A 17,366-nucleotide genomic window follows, 5' to 3' on the forward strand; every position below is an offset into this window, starting at 1 on the left:
CAATTCGTAGCTGCCCTTTCCCCCCCTTTCACTGCGGTAACAACGCCTCTGCTTGTTGTTCTTATCCTCCTTGTTTTTTTTCTATTTTTTTTTTTTTTTTTTTGCGCTGAGCTGGCCTACGGAAATAGCTACCATTCTGAAGTCTAGACTCTTCGGCTTTCAGCCAATTAATCAGCTGAGGTAATTAACTCAAGTAGTGCAGACAAATATTCAGTTTGCACACATACATATGTACATAAATTAAAGTAATAATATATATAAAAATATGGAAAAAAATAAAAAAAAATAAATAAAAATTTATAATTAGAAATCATTGGGTTAATGCCGCATAGGGTTAATGCATCGCAGAGGCTTCATCTGGCTCAAGTTGCAGGTGGCAGCATCTGAGGTCCTAGAGGCGCATGCACAGTGAGAAAAAACCCAGCAACTCGTGCTGGCCAATGAAGCAGCAGCAGCGAAACCAACGCATTGCGCATGCGCAGCGGCAGCGACAGCGGCAGCGACGTCGACGCCGACGCTGACGACGCTGCGTGGCCAATATTAAAATAAAAACAAGATAGGAAGTGGGCAGTGAAAAGTCGATTTCTGAATACCCTTACGCCAATCGAAAACTCTTTTCAGGAATGATAAAAGAAAAATAAAAAAAAGAAAATAAAAATCTTGTGAATAATATAACTTTTTGAATACAAATTTAAATGTTTTTTGTTAAAGCATTTTGTAAGAAAGAGTATCTTAAAATTAGATATATAAATCTAGCTAAATCTTAAAATGTTTCCAAAATATTTTAATATCCTTTTGAAAGCGAATATGCTAAGTATATTCTCAGATCCTTTAAGTGGTGATATTGCTTTAAGTTGGTACTTTGAAGCGTATATGTCTGCATGTTGTATTTGTTTTTGCCTTGATGCTCATGTTGTTGTTGTTATTGTTGTTGGGCGTCGCTGCCGCAGCTCTGCCGCCGTACCGCGCAGTGAAATTGCGTTGAAATTCGATCGCCGAGCGGCAAACGAACTCAGAACGTTGCCACTGCGCAAACGCAAAGCACGCGATACACACACCCCAATACACACGCACACACACACACTTTCTATACACGCACACTGCGCCACGCCCACGCCGCCGAAACGCCCACGCAAGCCGGCTTGCAGGATTTCGCCATCTGAAGTGTACAGAAATTTTGAAATTGTTTTTAAAATCGAATTAAAATTTCACTGTTTGCATTTTTTTTTTTTGAAGTTTCTCTTGGTATTCCTGTGTGTGCGTGAAAAATTTTAAGTGCAGCGTAAATTACACAAAAATATTCAGGTAATTTACTCAAGTTCAAGTTTATGGGCAACAATGAGTGGAAACTATTTTTTAAGTGAGTTTTGACTGCAAATTAATTAAGTAAAAAAGACGAATGACAAAGCAACGCAAAAAAAAGTAAAGCTAGCAACTTCAACTTAAAATTGGCACTTCCTTTTAAGAACTCTCAAATTATTTTTAAGTTTAAAGCACAAATTGACGCCTGACTGCAATTAAAATGAAATTAAAATAACGCAAGTGAACCGCGTTTTTATGCACAAAATACTACCACATAAAAGTGAACAGAAAGCGTTTCGAAAGAACGTGTTCGAAAATGATTAGGAGTTCAGCGACACCTGGCGGCAGAATGCACTTGTTCCACAATTTCGCCAGCTCCTTTTGCCCAGATTGTTGTTTCTTTAATTTTTTTTTTTTTTTTTTTTTCTTCTGATTTTTGTTTATTTTGCCTCGCGATTTGCTCAGCTGTCATGCCAAAGAATCGAATTAGCCCCGAATGCGACGAGTAACGCACAATTCCAGCTCACAAGTGCCGGTCGGTGGGAGTGAAAAGTGGGCAGATTACCTGATCGGCATGCCAAAATGGGGGGCCAAGTGCAGTTAGTGGCATAGAACCCGCTATTGGGGCCTTGGGGCCGATGGCTGCATTTCAATGAGCTCTGAGTAACCGAAAATCCAACTCTGAGTGTTTTCATTGGTTTTATTTTGATTTTTTTTTTTATTTACATTTTTTTATTATTATTGTTGCCTGTGAACAAGCCCCAATGGCATGGGTATCACGTTGGTGGGCTCCCCTTTTTTGGGAGCTCGGCCTTTTTGGCTTTTGGCTCGATAGAAAGCAAAAGTTGAAATTATTCCATTTGTTGCGCAAGACGTTTTCGTTTTCAATTGCAACTTTCTATTTAATTACTTGTACTTTCCTAAATGCAGACGATGCATTTGCAATCGCAGGCACGTTTCTTGCAGTGCATCGTGTGGTAGGCATGTCGATGGCCATTCCAAAACTGACTTTCGACGCTTGGCGACCAGCAATTAAAACTTTTTAATGCCAAAAGGTAGTAAGGATTCCAGTTAAAAAAATAATAAATATATATATAAAAAAGAGTTCAAAAGAGTTTGTTCCCACGCCCGTCGATTGCTCGTAAATTAAAATACAAAAGAGATTTCAAAACGGAAATATCAGACACCAAACTGGATAACGTGGCTAACTATTTGCTCTCTCACTCTCTGTGCATTTGAGCCGAAAATCTCGATTCTGGGCCATTAATTGGCCCATTTGTTTTCGTTTGATTCATTTGCGGTTGGTTTCTGGACATCGCCGCTCCAATTGACACAATGACACATTTTTCTTGGCTTCAAGGCGGCTGTCCAAATAGCATTGATTCCATACGATTCGATTCAATTCGATTCAATTCGATTGGATCAGCGATCAGCGATCGATTGAAAGCCTCTGTGTCTTGATTACAAAATGTACGCATGTTTGATGCCTCCACGCTTTGCATGTTGGCCGACGTGATTGAAAAGCGCGATGAGCTCAGGCCATTGAGTGGGACACCTAAGTACCATGAGCCAGAAATCACCTCGATCTATCAATAAAACCAAAACACCAAATGTAAATTAAATCGCAACATTAAGGTTCCAAAATCAGGGAAAATTCGAATTAGATGTTCCTGCCCTAAGTGCCTTGGAAAAGGTCATAAAAGAAGGTGTTTAATCAACAACAAAATAGATACATATCCAAAACAATCACTTAGTATCTAAATTTTTTTTTTTTTCCACGCAATTAAGAGGTAGAAATGCCAAAAGAACGTTTCTATAGACTGACTTACACATGCGACAGTTCCAGTTTGCAAATCAGCTGAATCAATCTCTAATTTTTTTTTTTTTGGCGACCCGACCTCCAAAAAAAAAAAAAATAAATAAAGAAAAAAAGAAAAAAAGGCGTCTTAAAAACGCGGATGATCAATTTGTCATGCCGCTTACAGAATCGTGACTCGTACGAAAAATCGCTTGGTGACGATGGCGTTCACATTATAATGCGTATCAATATCATTATCATTATCTGTGATTTATTCATGTCGCCCATTCGGCGAGAAACGCTTTTGTCTGCCTTTTCTATACACTTGATTACTCAGCTCGCGTTGGGCGCCATAATAATTAACAATCGGTTTGTTTCATTTGGCAAAACGGAAGAGATAATTGACTCTGCTCGTATCTATGTGACGAATTTGTTAATTTCATATTGCCTCTAAAGGGTTAGTAATTTGTTAAGGACGTTGCTGTATTTTGAACCCCTGTTTTCCATCTTTTGACAACTTTATTACTTGAGTCTTCTGTTTTTTCTTTTTTTTTTTTGACGATTGCATAAGGTGATATGGAGTACATTAAGTACATTCCGCTTTTTGCACTTCATTCGATGCCTCCTGCTGCGTATTTTTTTCTTTTCGCCAAAGGGCTTAAACGTTTAAGTCGCTTGCGTAACGAAAACACACGCAGTGCCAATAAAACAGCATTGGTGGGCCCTTTTTTTTTTTTTTTGTTTTTTTTCTTTTCGAGGCTGTGCAATTTGCTTAATTTACAACTTAATTTCCGTCTGGGTTTTCAATTAATCGCTGCCGATCGGCGTTCGCCCGACAATTATGATGAACCCTACGCTTTTGCAAGGACGTTTTTGTTTCCCTGATTTTTCCTGCCACATCATGCTGCACTGCCCCGCCCTCCCGCTCCCTTTAGTTTTGGTTTTCCTCCTCGAATTTCACTTTGTCGTGCAACACGCTCATTTAACGCCAGGCAGTTTCCGCCTGGTCGCTTATTGATTTCGGCGGCCCAATTAAAAGGCAAGCACTCCTGCCTAATTACGTAGACGACAAAAATTGGCTGCTCGGGGGTTAATCACAGCGAGCCTTAACCCCTTAAGGCTCTGCCCATAAACCTAATGATCAATTGCATAATTTACATGCAGCATTTGGCATTTCATGCTGCATATTTGCTATCATTTAAAATAAATTTCATAATATATATATGCACTTATTTTAAGCTTGATTGAACATGGGTTAAGGTTTCCTTAGATTTAACCCCTTGGCGACCAAACCATCAGTCACCGTGCGGTTTTGTTTTACTCCTTGCCAACTTTTAGCTTGGGCTGACGAACATCATCATTGAAATGCGATGAAAAAATCAATATATTATTCATAAATTGATGAGTTATAAAATCACGTTTACTGTCAATTTCCTTATGAATCCACCACCACCCCCCTCCACCCTTGAAACTCCCTGTAAATGTTATAATTGCGTATCGTTAAATAACCAAGTTTACGGCCGCCACAGAGTCAATGGCCAAAAAGGCCAAAAACAGCGACAGCAAGAAAATATTTACTAAAATACTACGGAATGTATGGTTATAGTTTTGGTATCAGACCAATTTGTTTATCAGCTATATATATATATACATAAAAATACCTACATATGTATCGAGAGAGTTGGCTTGATGAGTCTAGAATGCTGGGCATTAAAATTGCGACTAAATCAAAGCGCACTGAGAGAAATGAAGTAGTAGTAGTAAAAGTATTAGTAGAAGCTGTTGAAGTAATATTAGTAGTAGAATTATAGTAATAGTAGTAGTAGAAGAAGAAATAACAGTAGAAGTAGTAGAAACAGTAGTGGTAAGAGTAGTAGTGTTAGTAATAGAAGTATGAGTAGTAGTAGTAGTAGTGTTAGTAATAGAAGTATGAGTAGTAGTAGTAGTAGTGTTAGTAATAGAAGTATGAGTAGTAGTTGTAGTAGAAGTAGTGTTAGTAATAGAAGTATGAGTAGTAGTAGTAGTAGTGTTAGTAATAGAAGTATGAGTAGTAGTATTAGTAGTAGTAGTAATAGAAGTATTAGTAGTAGTAAGAGTAGCAATAGTAGTAGAAGTATTAGTACTTCGAGTGATGGCATTCCTTCTTTCTGTAATACTTTAATCTCAAAATCATAATTCCACCCATTTTTTCTACCAGTGCACCCTTGGCTTTTAATGAGCTTCGAACGCGAGCCAATGCACATATATTTTTAGCGCAGAAATCATCTGCATATTTTGATTTCGTTGGGGGCCGGACCAAGTTCAAGTGCCCGGCGTAAACCCGTTTTTGCCACAGATTGGATTTCCCTTCCGGCGACTGCGAATGTGCGTAAGCCACATACATACATACATACACACATAGATGATGCCATTAAAAGTAATGTTCGAAATTGAAAATAAAAAAATCCTACACCTTAGGCAGCAAATTTATCCATTGACAGTCTGGTTCCCTTGCGTTTCATTACTAGTTTTTCTTACCTTTCTTACCTTTTTTTCCAACGCCCTGACAAGCGAGCAAACATGTTTAACATAAAAGATAAGCCTTAAAGGGGGGGGGGGCAAAAAAAGGATGATATTTAAACAAAAAGTGGCAAATTCACTCGCATTTATCCCCGTCTGTCTGGGTCCAGATTGTGCCCATGTGTGTGTGGGCATGAATTTATTTATAAAGGGCAGCGGCCATAAAGTCGAAAAGCGGATCAGGTGGACGTCCTTGCAATCTGCACTCAATGCACCAAGTGCTGCGCACAGTGGTGCAAGATTGGCTAAAAAGTGAGGCATCTTAAGGATAAAGCAGCCTAGGTTTGGTTCAAAAATCTTGAGTGTTGACAATAAATTGCTAGTATTTTAAGCACTCAATGCAACAAAGGCTGCGCACAGTGTTGCGAAAGGATCTGAAAAGCGAGGCAACTTCAATAGGTTATGGTATTGTAAATGAGCTATGATTACATAGTTATTAATAAGTTATTAATAATATTCTACGCAAATTGCGTTCCACTGTTTGCTGAGGACCAAAAAAAACCCGTTTGAGCTGATCAAAATGCATTCGGTTTAAAGCGCTCTATCTGCCGCACTATATATCATGTTGCACGTCGTTGCTTCTTTCTAGGCAACTGGACATCTGAAAAATCTGGCATGGCGATGCGACACTTGACAGCCGCCAGAATGGGCGTATTGCTGAAAGTGGGCGTGGTAAGTAGTCAACGCCCTGTTCCTTTTAGCTAGCCAAAATGCTTGACCGCTCGTTTGCAGCTGGGATTTGTGGTGCTGATGCAGCTGGTGGGATCGGTGCGTGGACATGGTCGCCTAATGGATCCGCCGGCCAGGAATGCCATGTGGCGATTCGGCTATCCCAATCCGGTGAACTACAATGACAACGAGCTCTTCTGCGGCGGCTATGCGGTGCAATGGGAGCGAAACAAGGGACGCTGCGGTGTCTGCGGCGATGCCTACCACGTCAAGTCGCCCAGGCCGCACGAGGCTGGTGGTCAGTACGCCAAGGGCATCATCTCCCGCTACTACACCGCCGGCCAGACCATCGATGTGGAGGTGGAGCTGACTGCCAATCATTATGGCCGCTTCGAGATGTTCCTCTGTCCGAACAACAATCCGCGACAGGAGGCGACTCAGCAGTGCTTCGATCGTTATCCGTTGCTCATTTCGGGCAGTCGGGAGCATCGGTATCTGATACCGCGCGATGCCAAAAAGAAGGACATATTCCGATACAAGGTGCGTTTGCCGCCATATGTCACCTGCACGCAGTGCGTCCTCCAGTGGACCTACTATACGGCCAACATGTGGGGCACCTGCGCCAATGGCACCGAGGCCGTGGGCTGCGGCAAGGCAGGTGAGCAGAGTTGAGATACTTTCGAGGCATGTTGTAGATACATCCCATTACCACAGAGACATTCCGTAATTGTGCGGATGTGGCGATCGTTTCGAACACCGGCGGCGGTGTTCCACCGCTTTTCGTGAACAACAAGTCGCCATATCTGCTCTATTATCGGGACTATCGTGCTCCGGCGGACAACAACATCTTTCCACTTATTGTGCGGTAAGTAAAGCATACGCTATGTTTCTCAGTTCTAAGGATTTCAATACCAAGGACTTAAGCTCTCTGTTTTCCACTCTGTTTTCCTTTTGTATTCAGTTTATTGGGTTCTATTATCTCCCAGCTGCTATTCCTTCTGCTTTAGTTACTTATTAACCGTTTCACTTCACTCCTTTACCGGTACTTTACCGTTTCCGCTTTATTGAACCATCTCGCTGTTCTTTCTCTAACAAAATGTGTGCGAACACGATTTTAACTCTTGCTTTGGTTTCTAGCAATGCCACGCGGCATGCACGCAAACAAGGCAAGGCTAAGCCGCCTGCCCGCTAAACAGCTTACCCGATTACCTGCTTTAAACCGCTTACCCGCTACCCGCTTGCAAACCGATTCGTTCACGTTTTTCTAGCCCTAGTCGAAACAGCTACACGCCCGCGCTCGGATGGATTCCCGCCCGAATCGGGTCAGAGTTCAAACGAGTAACGGGTAAAGGTAAATTTCTCGACCGCCTACATTTAAGATTTGAAACGGTTATGGTACACACACGCACACACACACACACACAAGCACTGCTGTACATAAAGAAATGCTTGAATAAACTTAAAACCTATAGAAATGCTTTTTTTTTAACCGCTTCGCTTAACCGATACAGATTCGAATGGGAATCGAAATGCCTTAAGTGCTAACGGTTTGCAATACACATGAAATTTTATTTATAACTGACTTGGCTTCGCTTGGGCCCATTAAGAAAACAATAAATTCGAAAATAATGTGAAATCAAACACCGAATCGGTTATCGGTGCTTTTCCCGCTTCTTGCTTTTGTCGCCATTCTCCTACTTCTGCATTTCCTACTCCTTTTTCTACGGCATCTTGGAAATGTTTCGGTGGTCGTGTAGCTCAGCAGATAATATCCGGGGAGCCGATGGCCATGATGAGAACTAGTATAACAGCGATTTGGACCATTCCCACCAACACGGTTTTGAACACCTTCAATCGCACCTTGGGCTCCAAGTCACAGCGAACGGGTGGGTCGGGTGCTCTTCGATGGATTACTTTCCTGGTCTTCTTTGGTCTCGGATTGAGATTGGGTTCCATCGCGTCCTGCTCGCGCACTTCGTCTTTCGCCTCCACCAGTTTCATTCGCTTCATCGACCTGGGACTGGGATTGGGTGTAAAGTCCGGTGAACTGATATCCGATTCCGGTTCTAGCATTTTCTCCAACCCGGGCAATTCCACGTCCGTTTGAGTGTGATTGTTCACCTGGCCAGGGCATTCAGTTAGACGATCGCCCTGCTCTTCTGATTGCAGTGCAGCGGCAACCGCCGCGCCCACTTCGTTGACACGCACCGAGAGGCGTGAATAGGCAATGGCTCCGCCATAATGGGCCATAGTTGCTCCACCGCCGCCCGTTTCGCGTGTGGCCACCTCGAGCTGTTCGGCGGTGTTGGCACCCAAGGCTTTTGAGTCCGCATAGGCCAGACTATTGAAGAACATGGTGTCCTGGTCCAACAGATTGAAGGATCGCCCAGTGCCGGGCACCTGTCGCAGTTGCTTTAGCAGCATATTCGGATTCTCGCGCAACTGGCGAAAGCTGGTGCACTGCAGCGGATCATCCTCGTTGAGCTTGACCACTGGCGGTTCCTCTTTGGGAGCTGGCAAATAGAAGCATTGCGACTCATCCGCCGTCTTCAGCTCGTTGAGCGTTTTGGTCTCGATGCGGAACTCTTGGACCAAGCCCAAATGGCACAAGCTGCCCATGATGCGTGCCCGCATCTCAATGGCTGGTATGTGTACCACGCGTACGCAGCCCAGTTTCCTAATGGGCAGCTCGTCCAACTGAATGGGACTGGTGCGCGGTGTGTAGAAACGGCCGGAGGATTGCCGGCTTATATCCGCGATGATTACGGTGCTTCGCGGCTTGGGTATATTGGAGGCCCTCAGTGTCGCCTCCAGTTTTTCGCTCACCTGATGCAGCATGTGTATCTCATGCTGCAGGACGGGCAGCTTCTTTGAAACCTGATCCATTTCCAATTGGTGCTGCTCCTTCTCGTACTGATCCTTCTCCAGCTGGCGCTGGTGGTTGTGCCTGTGGCACACCTCCTCCAATTGCATCCTCAAGCGGTCCTGACTGCAAGCCGTCTTGGAATCGAATTGCTGCTGGCGCTGCAGCATGGCCGCCAATGTGGGACTGTCCAACTGGCTGGAGGTGGTCGATGTGCTCTGGCCCGGGCCCTCGACCGGCGAGAGGGTGTATCCCTCGCCGGCGCCTCGGCTGCACAGAGCCTCCTCGGAAATGGTCCTCTGTAGCTTGAATGTCTCCTGGTCCTGCAGGCAGAACTCGCCCTGCTTCAGGCCATTCAAGTGCTCGCAGCTAGCGCGCAATTTTCTGGCAGTCAGCAGAGCTTTGACCTTCTTCACCGGCTTGCACACATAGACGAAGCTCTTGTTCCCATCATCCGGCAGGCGAATGGCCTTGGCCAGCTTGATCTTGTCGTGCTCCATGGAGCTGAAGCTGTCGCTTATCAGCTTATCTTCAGTGCCGGCCACCAGAATGCTGCTCTCGCTGTCATGCGGCGTATTCATCAAATGCCTTGTAGCCTTGTGATTGCCCAACGGCAGCTGAGACTGCTCCAGCGCGACCTCAGTGGTCCGAGCCTCGCGATATTGGTTCATCCCCGGCGACTTGTCCGCTCGGTTCGGCAATTTGGCCACTCGGGGCAGGAAGCTCCGCTGCCGGCTGGCAGTGATGATGTTCTTATTGGTGGCCTGCGTGCTTGGTAACAACGGAGAGACCGGTATTCCGGACTTCGATGGTTGTGTGTAGCGATGTCTGGGCGACAGTTGACTGCTCCAATCCCGCACAGCTGTGGTGCAGTTTCGAGCCGAACGATTGGTGTTTTGAGCTGAACAAAAAAAAAGGAAAAATAAAGAAAATAAGAAGAAAAAATCTGAGATCTGTATGTTGGACGGAACTTACTGGTGGTGGGCAGGCCACGCGACAGCATCTCCGTTCTGGTGTAGGTGGTCTTGCGACGGACATTCTGGTTGCCCGGCGCTTGTTCATTGCCAAACTGGTTACCCTGGTCGCCGCCCAACTGAACCTGTGGCAGTCCCTGCATGTGGATGACTTGCGGCAGTCCCTCCTGACCGCGATCTATCTGGCGTATCTGGTTGTTTCGATTGCGATTCATGCTGGTTGCTCCTATCCAGCGATCTATTGCGACATCTGCTATATATATGTGGCCTTCGGTTTGTGTTCGGTTCGATTGTAATGTCCGCCTTAAAAAATAGTATATAATAGACCCGATATTGGGAGTGGGAGCACTGTTCTAGTCGACTGACTGAGTGAAATTAACAGCTGGTGCTTCAATTGGACTTGACAGCCGGACGCCGGGTACTCAAGGACTGCTGCGATGCCATTTCCAGAGCAACCCAGTAGTTCCTAGTTAGTTATTAGCATCATGGAACTCTTGTTATTGCTCTCTTTTAGTGACCAGAAGTGCATCGGCGCCCCAGCGTTCCGTACCTTGCCGGGCATCGACAACTGGTGCGAGATCAACTGCCTGCGCTATCCGCCCAATTGTCCGGAGGACGCCTGCCAATGTCCGTAAGTATGCACATAATATGTATCTATCTACCTGGATACATAGCAACATGCAACCAATTCCGAATCTAAACCCATATCCATTGCGCAGTCAGGAGTGCGTGGCCATTGGCGAGTATGCTGGACAGGATGGAGCTGACACCTACTGCTTGGACAAGTGCCTCAACTACGAATCGGAGTGTCCGCCGGACAGATGCCGCTGCTACTAAGACGGACTGCGAGCCACAGCTGTGCTGCCCACCCATTGCCCATGAGGAGGATGCGAGATGCGAGATGCGAGATGCGAGATGCGAGATCCAATGAATTGAATTTAATCGAAGACACACTCTGAATTGTTTGAATTTCAATGGCTTGGCCTCGGGGGCCTCCGTTTGTTGGGCTTTCAGTTTCGGTTCGCAGGCGGCACCACTAGCCACTTACTCCCGCCTGTAGGCGTCGTACAGAAAGGGTCGGGTGAAGGCCTCGAGCAGCTCGCGCTGCTCGCGCAGTCGTCGGGTCTGCGCCATCGGCGACTCGGCGGTGTCGATGTTCCGCCGGGCGCGGAAAAGTGCGGATACCGTGCTGCCCAGATGCTGCCAGCGTTCGAAGGCCCGCGATTCGGTGGGCGGCAAATCGGGCATTACTTTGGACGACATGACTGATGCCGTCAATTCAGCGATCTGGGCAGCAGCAGCAGTGTCTGTGCTGGGGGGCTCCGGATGAGGCTGCGGTTCAGGTTCCAGATGGAACTGCGACTGGAGCTCGGGCTCCCACTCCGTCTCAGATTTGCCAGGAGATGGCAAGTCAACGGGCAGCTCATCGGGTGGCGGCATTGTCTGACTACAGATGAGCACCTCGGTGCGCTCCTCGCGAGCGTCATCCTCGCCATCCTCCAGGGGCAAGGCGACGGTGCTGCCGCTGACCAAATCCCGCACGTGCTCAAAACTGGAGGCGATGCGACGCAGTGTGGGGTCATCCTTCTCATTCGTCGTCGGCATTGCCGGCGCATCGGCATTGGTTTCCACCGGCGCCTTCTTGCTGTGGGCAGCATCGCCGGCACTGGTTGTCTGCTTCTGGCGCATCCTGTGCAGATTTATGCTGGAGAACTTGTTACCATAGCTTTGGCGCATTTCGGCGCGCTTGCGACGCGCCTCCTCCTTCGCCCTGGCCGCCTGTTGGTCCCTGGCCATCAGCTGCTGCGCCTTCAACATGGTCTCACACCAAATAGGAACACCAAATACGGCAAATCTTGAGTTACACTAGCAAAAAAAAAAACCAAAACACGGACCGAAACGAGCGCTGAGAATTTCGAGAGTTTCATATGTGCGTCGATTGACTTGGTTACCAAATGGGTTGTCAGAAATATAAATACGGTAGCGTGCAGTGGAACAGCTTTCGCACAACCTACCAGGATCCTATGTACTATGTGGGTTCCCACAACGGACAATTAACCACTCAATTCTCGCTCGCTTTGAATCACATCTTTAATAGAGCATCCTCAATCATCTTAAGCATAGTCCTAACTACTCATGTTGGGTGGTGGCGAAAAGGTTTGCCAAGCGAGACAAATTCATATCAATTAGAATGGATTGGAGCTTTTGCAGTTGCGCAGACGACTGAAGAAGTAAGCTAACTCAATGGTAAGTTATAAGTATTTAAGGTATATGAGGAAACGTGTCAAGGATGCAATGCATCCTTAAGCCTTCATGTCTGCGGTGAACAACGTAACGCGATCACAAACATCAAAGTTATAATGGAAAGTGTGTGTGTGTGCTAGAACTGCAGCCGCTTCTTCTGCGCCAATCCATTGCCCCTCACCGTAGTCTCGACCAGCTTGCGCTTGAGCGCGGGCTTCGCTTCGCCGGCCTGCGGATTGGCGCCCTCCTTGGCGGCCAGAATGGCCGACGGCATGGGCAACTTGGGACCCACTGTGGGTGCCGGTTTGTTAGCGAAATACGGCATGCTCAGTGCCTCGCGGCAGGACACGCGCCGCAGCGGATTCATGGCAAACAGGCGCTGCATCAGGTGGATCAAGTCATTGCCCGCGGCGGTGAAGATATTGTCCAGTGGTGTGCCCGGAAAGTTGCGGAACTGCAGATAGTCGTGCAGTTTGCTCAAATGCGGCCAGTCGGCATCCGTGGGTGTGCCCAGTGTGGAAAAGATCCGAGTCAGCTGATCCAGATCCGAGTCGCCCGGCATGAACGGCACCCGCAGCATAAGTTCCGCCAAAATGCAGCCAACTGCCCACATATCCACACCGGTGCCATATTGCCGGGCGCCGAAGAGCAATTCGGGCGAACGATACCAGCGTGTGACCACGTGGTGCGTGTAAATGCGATTGGGCGAGCCGAAGGACTTGGCCAAGCCGAAATCGCCAATCTTCAGGATGCCATCGCTGTTGACCAGCAAATTGTTGGGCTTCAAATCGCGGTGCAGTATCCAATTGAGATGCAGATACTCCAGACCCTTCAGCGTCATGATGGCATAGGCCTTGATGTTCGCCTGCGTTAGTATAATCTTGTTATCCTTGATGATCACCTCCAGATCCGTGTCCATGAAGTCGAAAACCAGCGAGACATTCGAAAGTTGACCGAAAACGTCCACCAAACCAATGACATTCTCGTGCTGCAGCTCCTGCAGTATCTTGATCTCACGCAGCGCCGTCCTGTTGATCCCGTCGCGTGCATCCTCGCGCGATCCCTTCTTGATCTTCTTCACGGCCACAATTTGGTTGGTCACCGAGTCGCGCGCCTTGTAAACGGTGGCAAACTGCGGGACGAAAGTTGGATGCACACATTGCTATGGCCGTTTTGGTTGATATTCCATGGCGGCGGACTCACCTGACCCTCGCCGAGGAAGGATAGCTTGGCATAGCGTTCCGTTTTGTCATTCGCATTGGGCAGCATCGTTTGAGAGCCTCATAAATAGCACGAAAATGACTAAAATGCTGCGAGGCCGAATTAAAAACAATTCAAGTTCGCACACACTATCGATGGCCGATAGCCGATAGACGCCGGTAGCTGCTATCGCGCGCCACAAAAAAATACTAGATTTTAGAGTGTTTTAAAAATAATGAAATAAGCTGTTTTCATTACTCGCTTATTGTTACACAATTTTATAGTTTAACAACTTATGCAAATAATAAATAATATGCAAATAATACACAACTATCAAATTAAATTAGCTGCATGTGATGGACTTTTAATTATAGCTATTTTTAGCTAGTTTATCAGTTTAACAACACTGCCAAACACCAGTGCGATAATATATCGATAGAATGCCCAAAACAATGCCTTCTGCTATCGATTACAGCTTCTTTTTTTTTACTCAACAATATAGAGCGAATTGGTTGATTTTTGTGAAATTAAGTGAATAAAACGCACGACACGATGGAAATGCGACCCAATCAGACGATTTACATCAACAATCTCAACGAGAAGATCAAGAAGGAGGAGCTGAAGAAGTCGCTCTATGCGATTTTCTCGCAGTTCGGCCAAATTCTGGACATTGTGGCCCTGAAAACGCTCAAAATGCGCGGCCAGGCATTTGTGATCTTCAAGGAAATAGGCAGCGCCTCGAACGCCCTGCGCACCATGCAGGGCTTCCCCTTCTACGACAAGCCCATGCAGATCGCCTACTCCAAGTCCGATTCGGATATCGTGGCCAAGATAAAGGGTACCTTCAAGGAGCGCCCCAAGAAGATCAAGCCACCGAAACCGGCACCGGGTACCGATGAGAAGAAGTGAGTATCCCATTGCTAAAGTGGCCCGTTTGGATTCATCCATTTGTGCTACCTTTGTGTTGCTCCGTGTTGCCTCGCGAAAACCAACACATGTTTTCATGCACATTTTTCAACTCCTTTTTTGCTGCCAAAAACGTTCATTATCCTCATTATCCAATGTTAGTTTTTGGCCGGATTATTGACACATCCCAAAAAATGTCTCAAGTTTTCATAATATCTTTAGTTCTCAACTCCATTTTGCAGTTTAATCAATGCGATTTAAGTTTCAGTTGCAAAAGGATTCATGTTTCTTGAAATGTGTGTTGTTTGCGCGCAAAAATGCCTAGTCATTCTAGTTTTTTAGCATCCTCGAATGACTAAGCGAAAAAAATGGTATAAAAAACGGGACAAGAATGCCAGTCATTCGAGAATGCAACTCCACGTGACAGTTCGCACTAACACAACTCCTTCTTTTCTGTTTCGCACAGGGACAAGAAGAAGAAGCCGAGCAGCGCCGAGAACTCGAACCCGAACGCACAGACTGAGCAGCCGCCAAACCAGATCCTCTTCCTCACCAATCTGCCGGAGGAGACCAACGAGATGATGCTGTCGATGCTGTTCAATCAGTTCCCTGGCTTCAAGGAGGTGCGCCTGGTGCCGAATCGCCACGACATCGCCTTCGTGGAGTTCACCACCGAGCTGCAGAGCAATGCTGCCAAGGAGGCGCTGCAGGGATTCAAGATCACGCCGACGCACGCCATGAAGATAACGTTCGCCAAGAAGTAGTAGAAGTAGTGAGCGCACGCAGACGCATCGCATACGCAGAACAATCATGCGTATCGCCGGGCGTTCCAGCAACTTCAATTATAATTTAAACTATAGAATAAATCGATAAACAAATTAACTACGAGTATTGCGAGTATTCCATATTGTACCATTTGCCCAAAACCCGCGATGCAAAAGAACAGAATAGTTGAATTTATAATTGCTCACGCTGTTTATTGTGTACATCTCTTAAGCATCTATTTGTTTGTCGGCAAACTTATAACTAACAGCTAGTAATGCGTATTATTTATGTCGGTCGATTGTACATATTTCCATTAAGTGTGCATGCCCACAGAGAATAGTATAGTGTAGTTTATAGTATAGTGTATAGTATACATATAGAGCATCCGTATCGGGTATCAAGCTTGCTGCAGGACCACCGTCATTTTGGCGTGTTAAGCGAATCCCTCAAGTCCTCGGATTCTCGGAAAGAGTTGTATAGTATGTAGTATCGATTGGAAACGTAGTCCTCCTCCGCCGTCACAACAACTTCTGGCATACAATTGTAATGCGTTCGTACTTCAGGCACCACAAACGATGAGTATTATGAGTGAATAGATCTGGGTTGAGTGTAATCATACATATATATATATATATATATATATCTCGTTATGTGTATGGGTGTGTGTGTGTATATATATATATATATATATACATATTGCTTTCCTTCGTTACGCATAGATGAATGCGTATGGAGTGGGCTCGGAATGATGATGGTGATGAGCTGCAGGAGGAGCAGGGTCCGGTTAGGTGACCACAATGCACCCCGGCAATCGTACATACTTACATACATATGGTGTTGCTATATTGGGAGTGTGGTGGCGCTGACCTAGTGCTCCAGCACCGCATCCTCGTCGTGGGCGGACACATCGCAAAAGATCACATCGCCATCGTCATCGTTGTCGTTGTTGTTGTCGTTGGTATTGTCATTGCCATTGACATTGTCGCTGTCGCTGCAGGCGGCGTTCTCATCGGCAATGGATTCGTCATCGGTATCGAGGATATCCTCGATGGAACACGTATAATCGCCGGCATGCTCCTCCATCAATTTGGCCAGCTTATCGATATTGCTGCCAACGAGGAGCTCCAGCACATCGCCGCCCTTGATGAACACGAACGTGGGCATGCTGTTCACTTTGTATTCGACCGTGATGTCCTCGTTCTTGTCCACGTTCACCTTGAGCACGACGACACGGTCCGAGTACTGTTCAGCCAGCTCCTCCAGCTTCTGCGCTATTATCTTGCACGGTCCGCACCAGTCTGCATAGAAATCAATCACCACCAGCTTGTCCTCGGCGAGGGTTAGCTGCTGGTCAAGATCGTCCTTGTTATGCACTATGTACACCATGACTTCAACTAAACACCAAACGAGTTGCAAACCGAATAGAAAAAAACGAAACGAAATGAAACGCGAAAAAGGGAAGAGAAAAAAAAAGGAAAATTTTAGAAAATCGTGTTTGTGTAAAAGTTTCACTTATTTGTTTAGTTACTTTTGAATTTAAATGGAGCCCAACTTCTGCTCTCGCCGAGATATCAGCCCGAATTGAAAAATGTAGGGCGGCAGGCGGTCTTATATACAGTTTTTGCCAAAATTTTTGAGGCCTACTTGGATCGAAAAAAAGTGTTTTCGAATGTCAGTGCTGCGGTGAGTTGAGGTGAGTTTGCTACGAACTCACCACAGCTGTGGCAACACTCAAGCAAAATATTAGCATTAGCAATTCGTGCGACGCCCAAAAGTACACACAAAATAGCCGTATTTTTGGGATTCTACAAGACATACGGATAAAGCCCAATAGGCTGCAATTAATTTTGAGAGCTTACTATATAGTTTTATGCCCCATACACCTATGTGTGTATGTATATATATAAATGAATAACATGGTGTCGCCGTAATAATTACTTATTTATTATTTACCTTATTATATCTATCCAATACGTACAATTCTTGTAATAATTTATTATTTTGCCATAATTACGATAATAATATTAATATCGATATCGATAGACTTGCCGTGGTGAATAAGTGTGCCCCCCACCACGCTCGCTTG

General features: G+C 45.9%; 6 protein-coding genes across 10 annotated transcripts; 2 read left to right on the forward strand and 4 right to left on the reverse strand.

The window, feature by feature from the left end:
- The first annotated feature begins 1,011 nt into the window (after positions 1-1,011).
- LOC117146777 lies at positions 1,012-11,112 on the forward strand. 3 transcript variants are annotated; one of them, XM_033313299.1, is made up of 7 exons: positions 1,012-1,166; positions 1,237-1,305; positions 6,249-6,331; positions 6,392-6,986; positions 7,043-7,193; positions 10,680-10,796; positions 10,885-11,112. In XM_033313299.1, the coding sequence occupies exons 3-7, from the start codon at positions 6,275-6,277 to the stop codon at positions 11,000-11,002; spliced, it is 1,038 nt and encodes a 345-aa protein (XP_033169190.1). In that variant the 5' UTR covers positions 1,012-1,166; positions 1,237-1,305; positions 6,249-6,274; the 3' UTR covers positions 11,003-11,112. The 3 variants fall into 3 exon arrangements, with proteins under 3 accessions (XP_033169190.1, XP_033169191.1, XP_033169192.1); XM_033313300.1 differs by lacking the exon at positions 1,012-1,166 and having other exon boundaries at positions 1,218-1,305; XM_033313301.1 differs by lacking the exons at positions 1,012-1,166; positions 1,237-1,305; positions 10,680-10,796; positions 10,885-11,112 and adding an exon at positions 7,466-7,863 and having other exon boundaries at positions 6,260-6,331.
- Positions 7,876-10,401, reverse strand: LOC117146775. Its single transcript, XM_033313296.1, has 2 exons — positions 10,167-10,401; positions 7,876-10,092 (listed from the first exon to the last, which is right to left on the reverse strand). The coding sequence occupies exons 1-2, from the start codon at positions 10,378-10,380 to the stop codon at positions 8,087-8,089; spliced, it is 2,220 nt and encodes a 739-aa protein (XP_033169187.1). The 5' UTR covers positions 10,381-10,401; the 3' UTR covers positions 7,876-8,086.
- A 73-nt stretch (positions 11,113-11,185) lies between the features above and the next one.
- LOC117146778 (translation initiation factor IF-2) lies at positions 11,186-12,138 on the reverse strand. Its single transcript, XM_033313302.1, has one exon. The coding sequence runs from the start codon at positions 11,981-11,983 to the stop codon at positions 11,210-11,212; it is 774 nt and encodes a 257-aa protein (XP_033169193.1). The 5' UTR covers positions 11,984-12,138; the 3' UTR covers positions 11,186-11,209.
- A 99-nt stretch (positions 12,139-12,237) lies between these two features.
- On the reverse strand, positions 12,238-13,774 carry LOC117146776 (cyclin-dependent kinase 7). The gene is made up of 2 exons (XM_033313297.1): positions 13,613-13,774; positions 12,238-13,541 (listed from the first exon to the last, which is right to left on the reverse strand). The coding sequence occupies exons 1-2, from the start codon at positions 13,676-13,678 to the stop codon at positions 12,546-12,548; spliced, it is 1,062 nt and encodes a 353-aa protein (XP_033169188.1). The 5' UTR covers positions 13,679-13,774; the 3' UTR covers positions 12,238-12,545.
- A 301-nt stretch (positions 13,775-14,075) lies between these two features.
- On the forward strand, positions 14,076-15,397 carry LOC117148096 (U1 small nuclear ribonucleoprotein A). Its single transcript, XM_033315309.1, has 2 exons — positions 14,076-14,514; positions 14,982-15,397. Exons 1-2 carry the CDS (start codon positions 14,162-14,164, stop codon positions 15,277-15,279), a joined length of 651 nt encoding a protein of 216 aa, XP_033171200.1. The 5' UTR covers positions 14,076-14,161; the 3' UTR covers positions 15,280-15,397.
- Positions 15,398-15,466: 69 nt separating this feature from the next.
- LOC117148097 (thioredoxin-T) lies at positions 15,467-16,887 on the reverse strand. 3 transcript variants are annotated; one of them, XM_033315311.1, is made up of 3 exons: positions 16,809-16,887; positions 16,110-16,674; positions 15,467-16,042 (listed from the first exon to the last, which is right to left on the reverse strand). In XM_033315311.1, the coding sequence occupies exon 2, from the start codon at positions 16,664-16,666 to the stop codon at positions 16,148-16,150; it is 519 nt and encodes a 172-aa protein (XP_033171202.1). In that variant the 5' UTR covers positions 16,667-16,674; positions 16,809-16,887; the 3' UTR covers positions 15,467-16,042; positions 16,110-16,147. The 3 variants fall into 3 exon arrangements, with proteins under 3 accessions (XP_033171202.1, XP_033171201.1, XP_033171203.1); XM_033315310.1 differs by having other exon boundaries at positions 16,106-16,674; XM_033315312.1 differs by having other exon boundaries at positions 16,102-16,674.
- Positions 16,888-17,366: the final 479 nt, after the last annotated feature.

Source organism: Drosophila mauritiana, chromosome X (assembly GCF_004382145.1).
Source record: "Drosophila mauritiana strain mau12 chromosome X, ASM438214v1, whole genome shotgun sequence".
Classification (NCBI taxonomy): Eukaryota; Metazoa; Arthropoda; class Insecta; order Diptera; family Drosophilidae; genus Drosophila; species Drosophila mauritiana.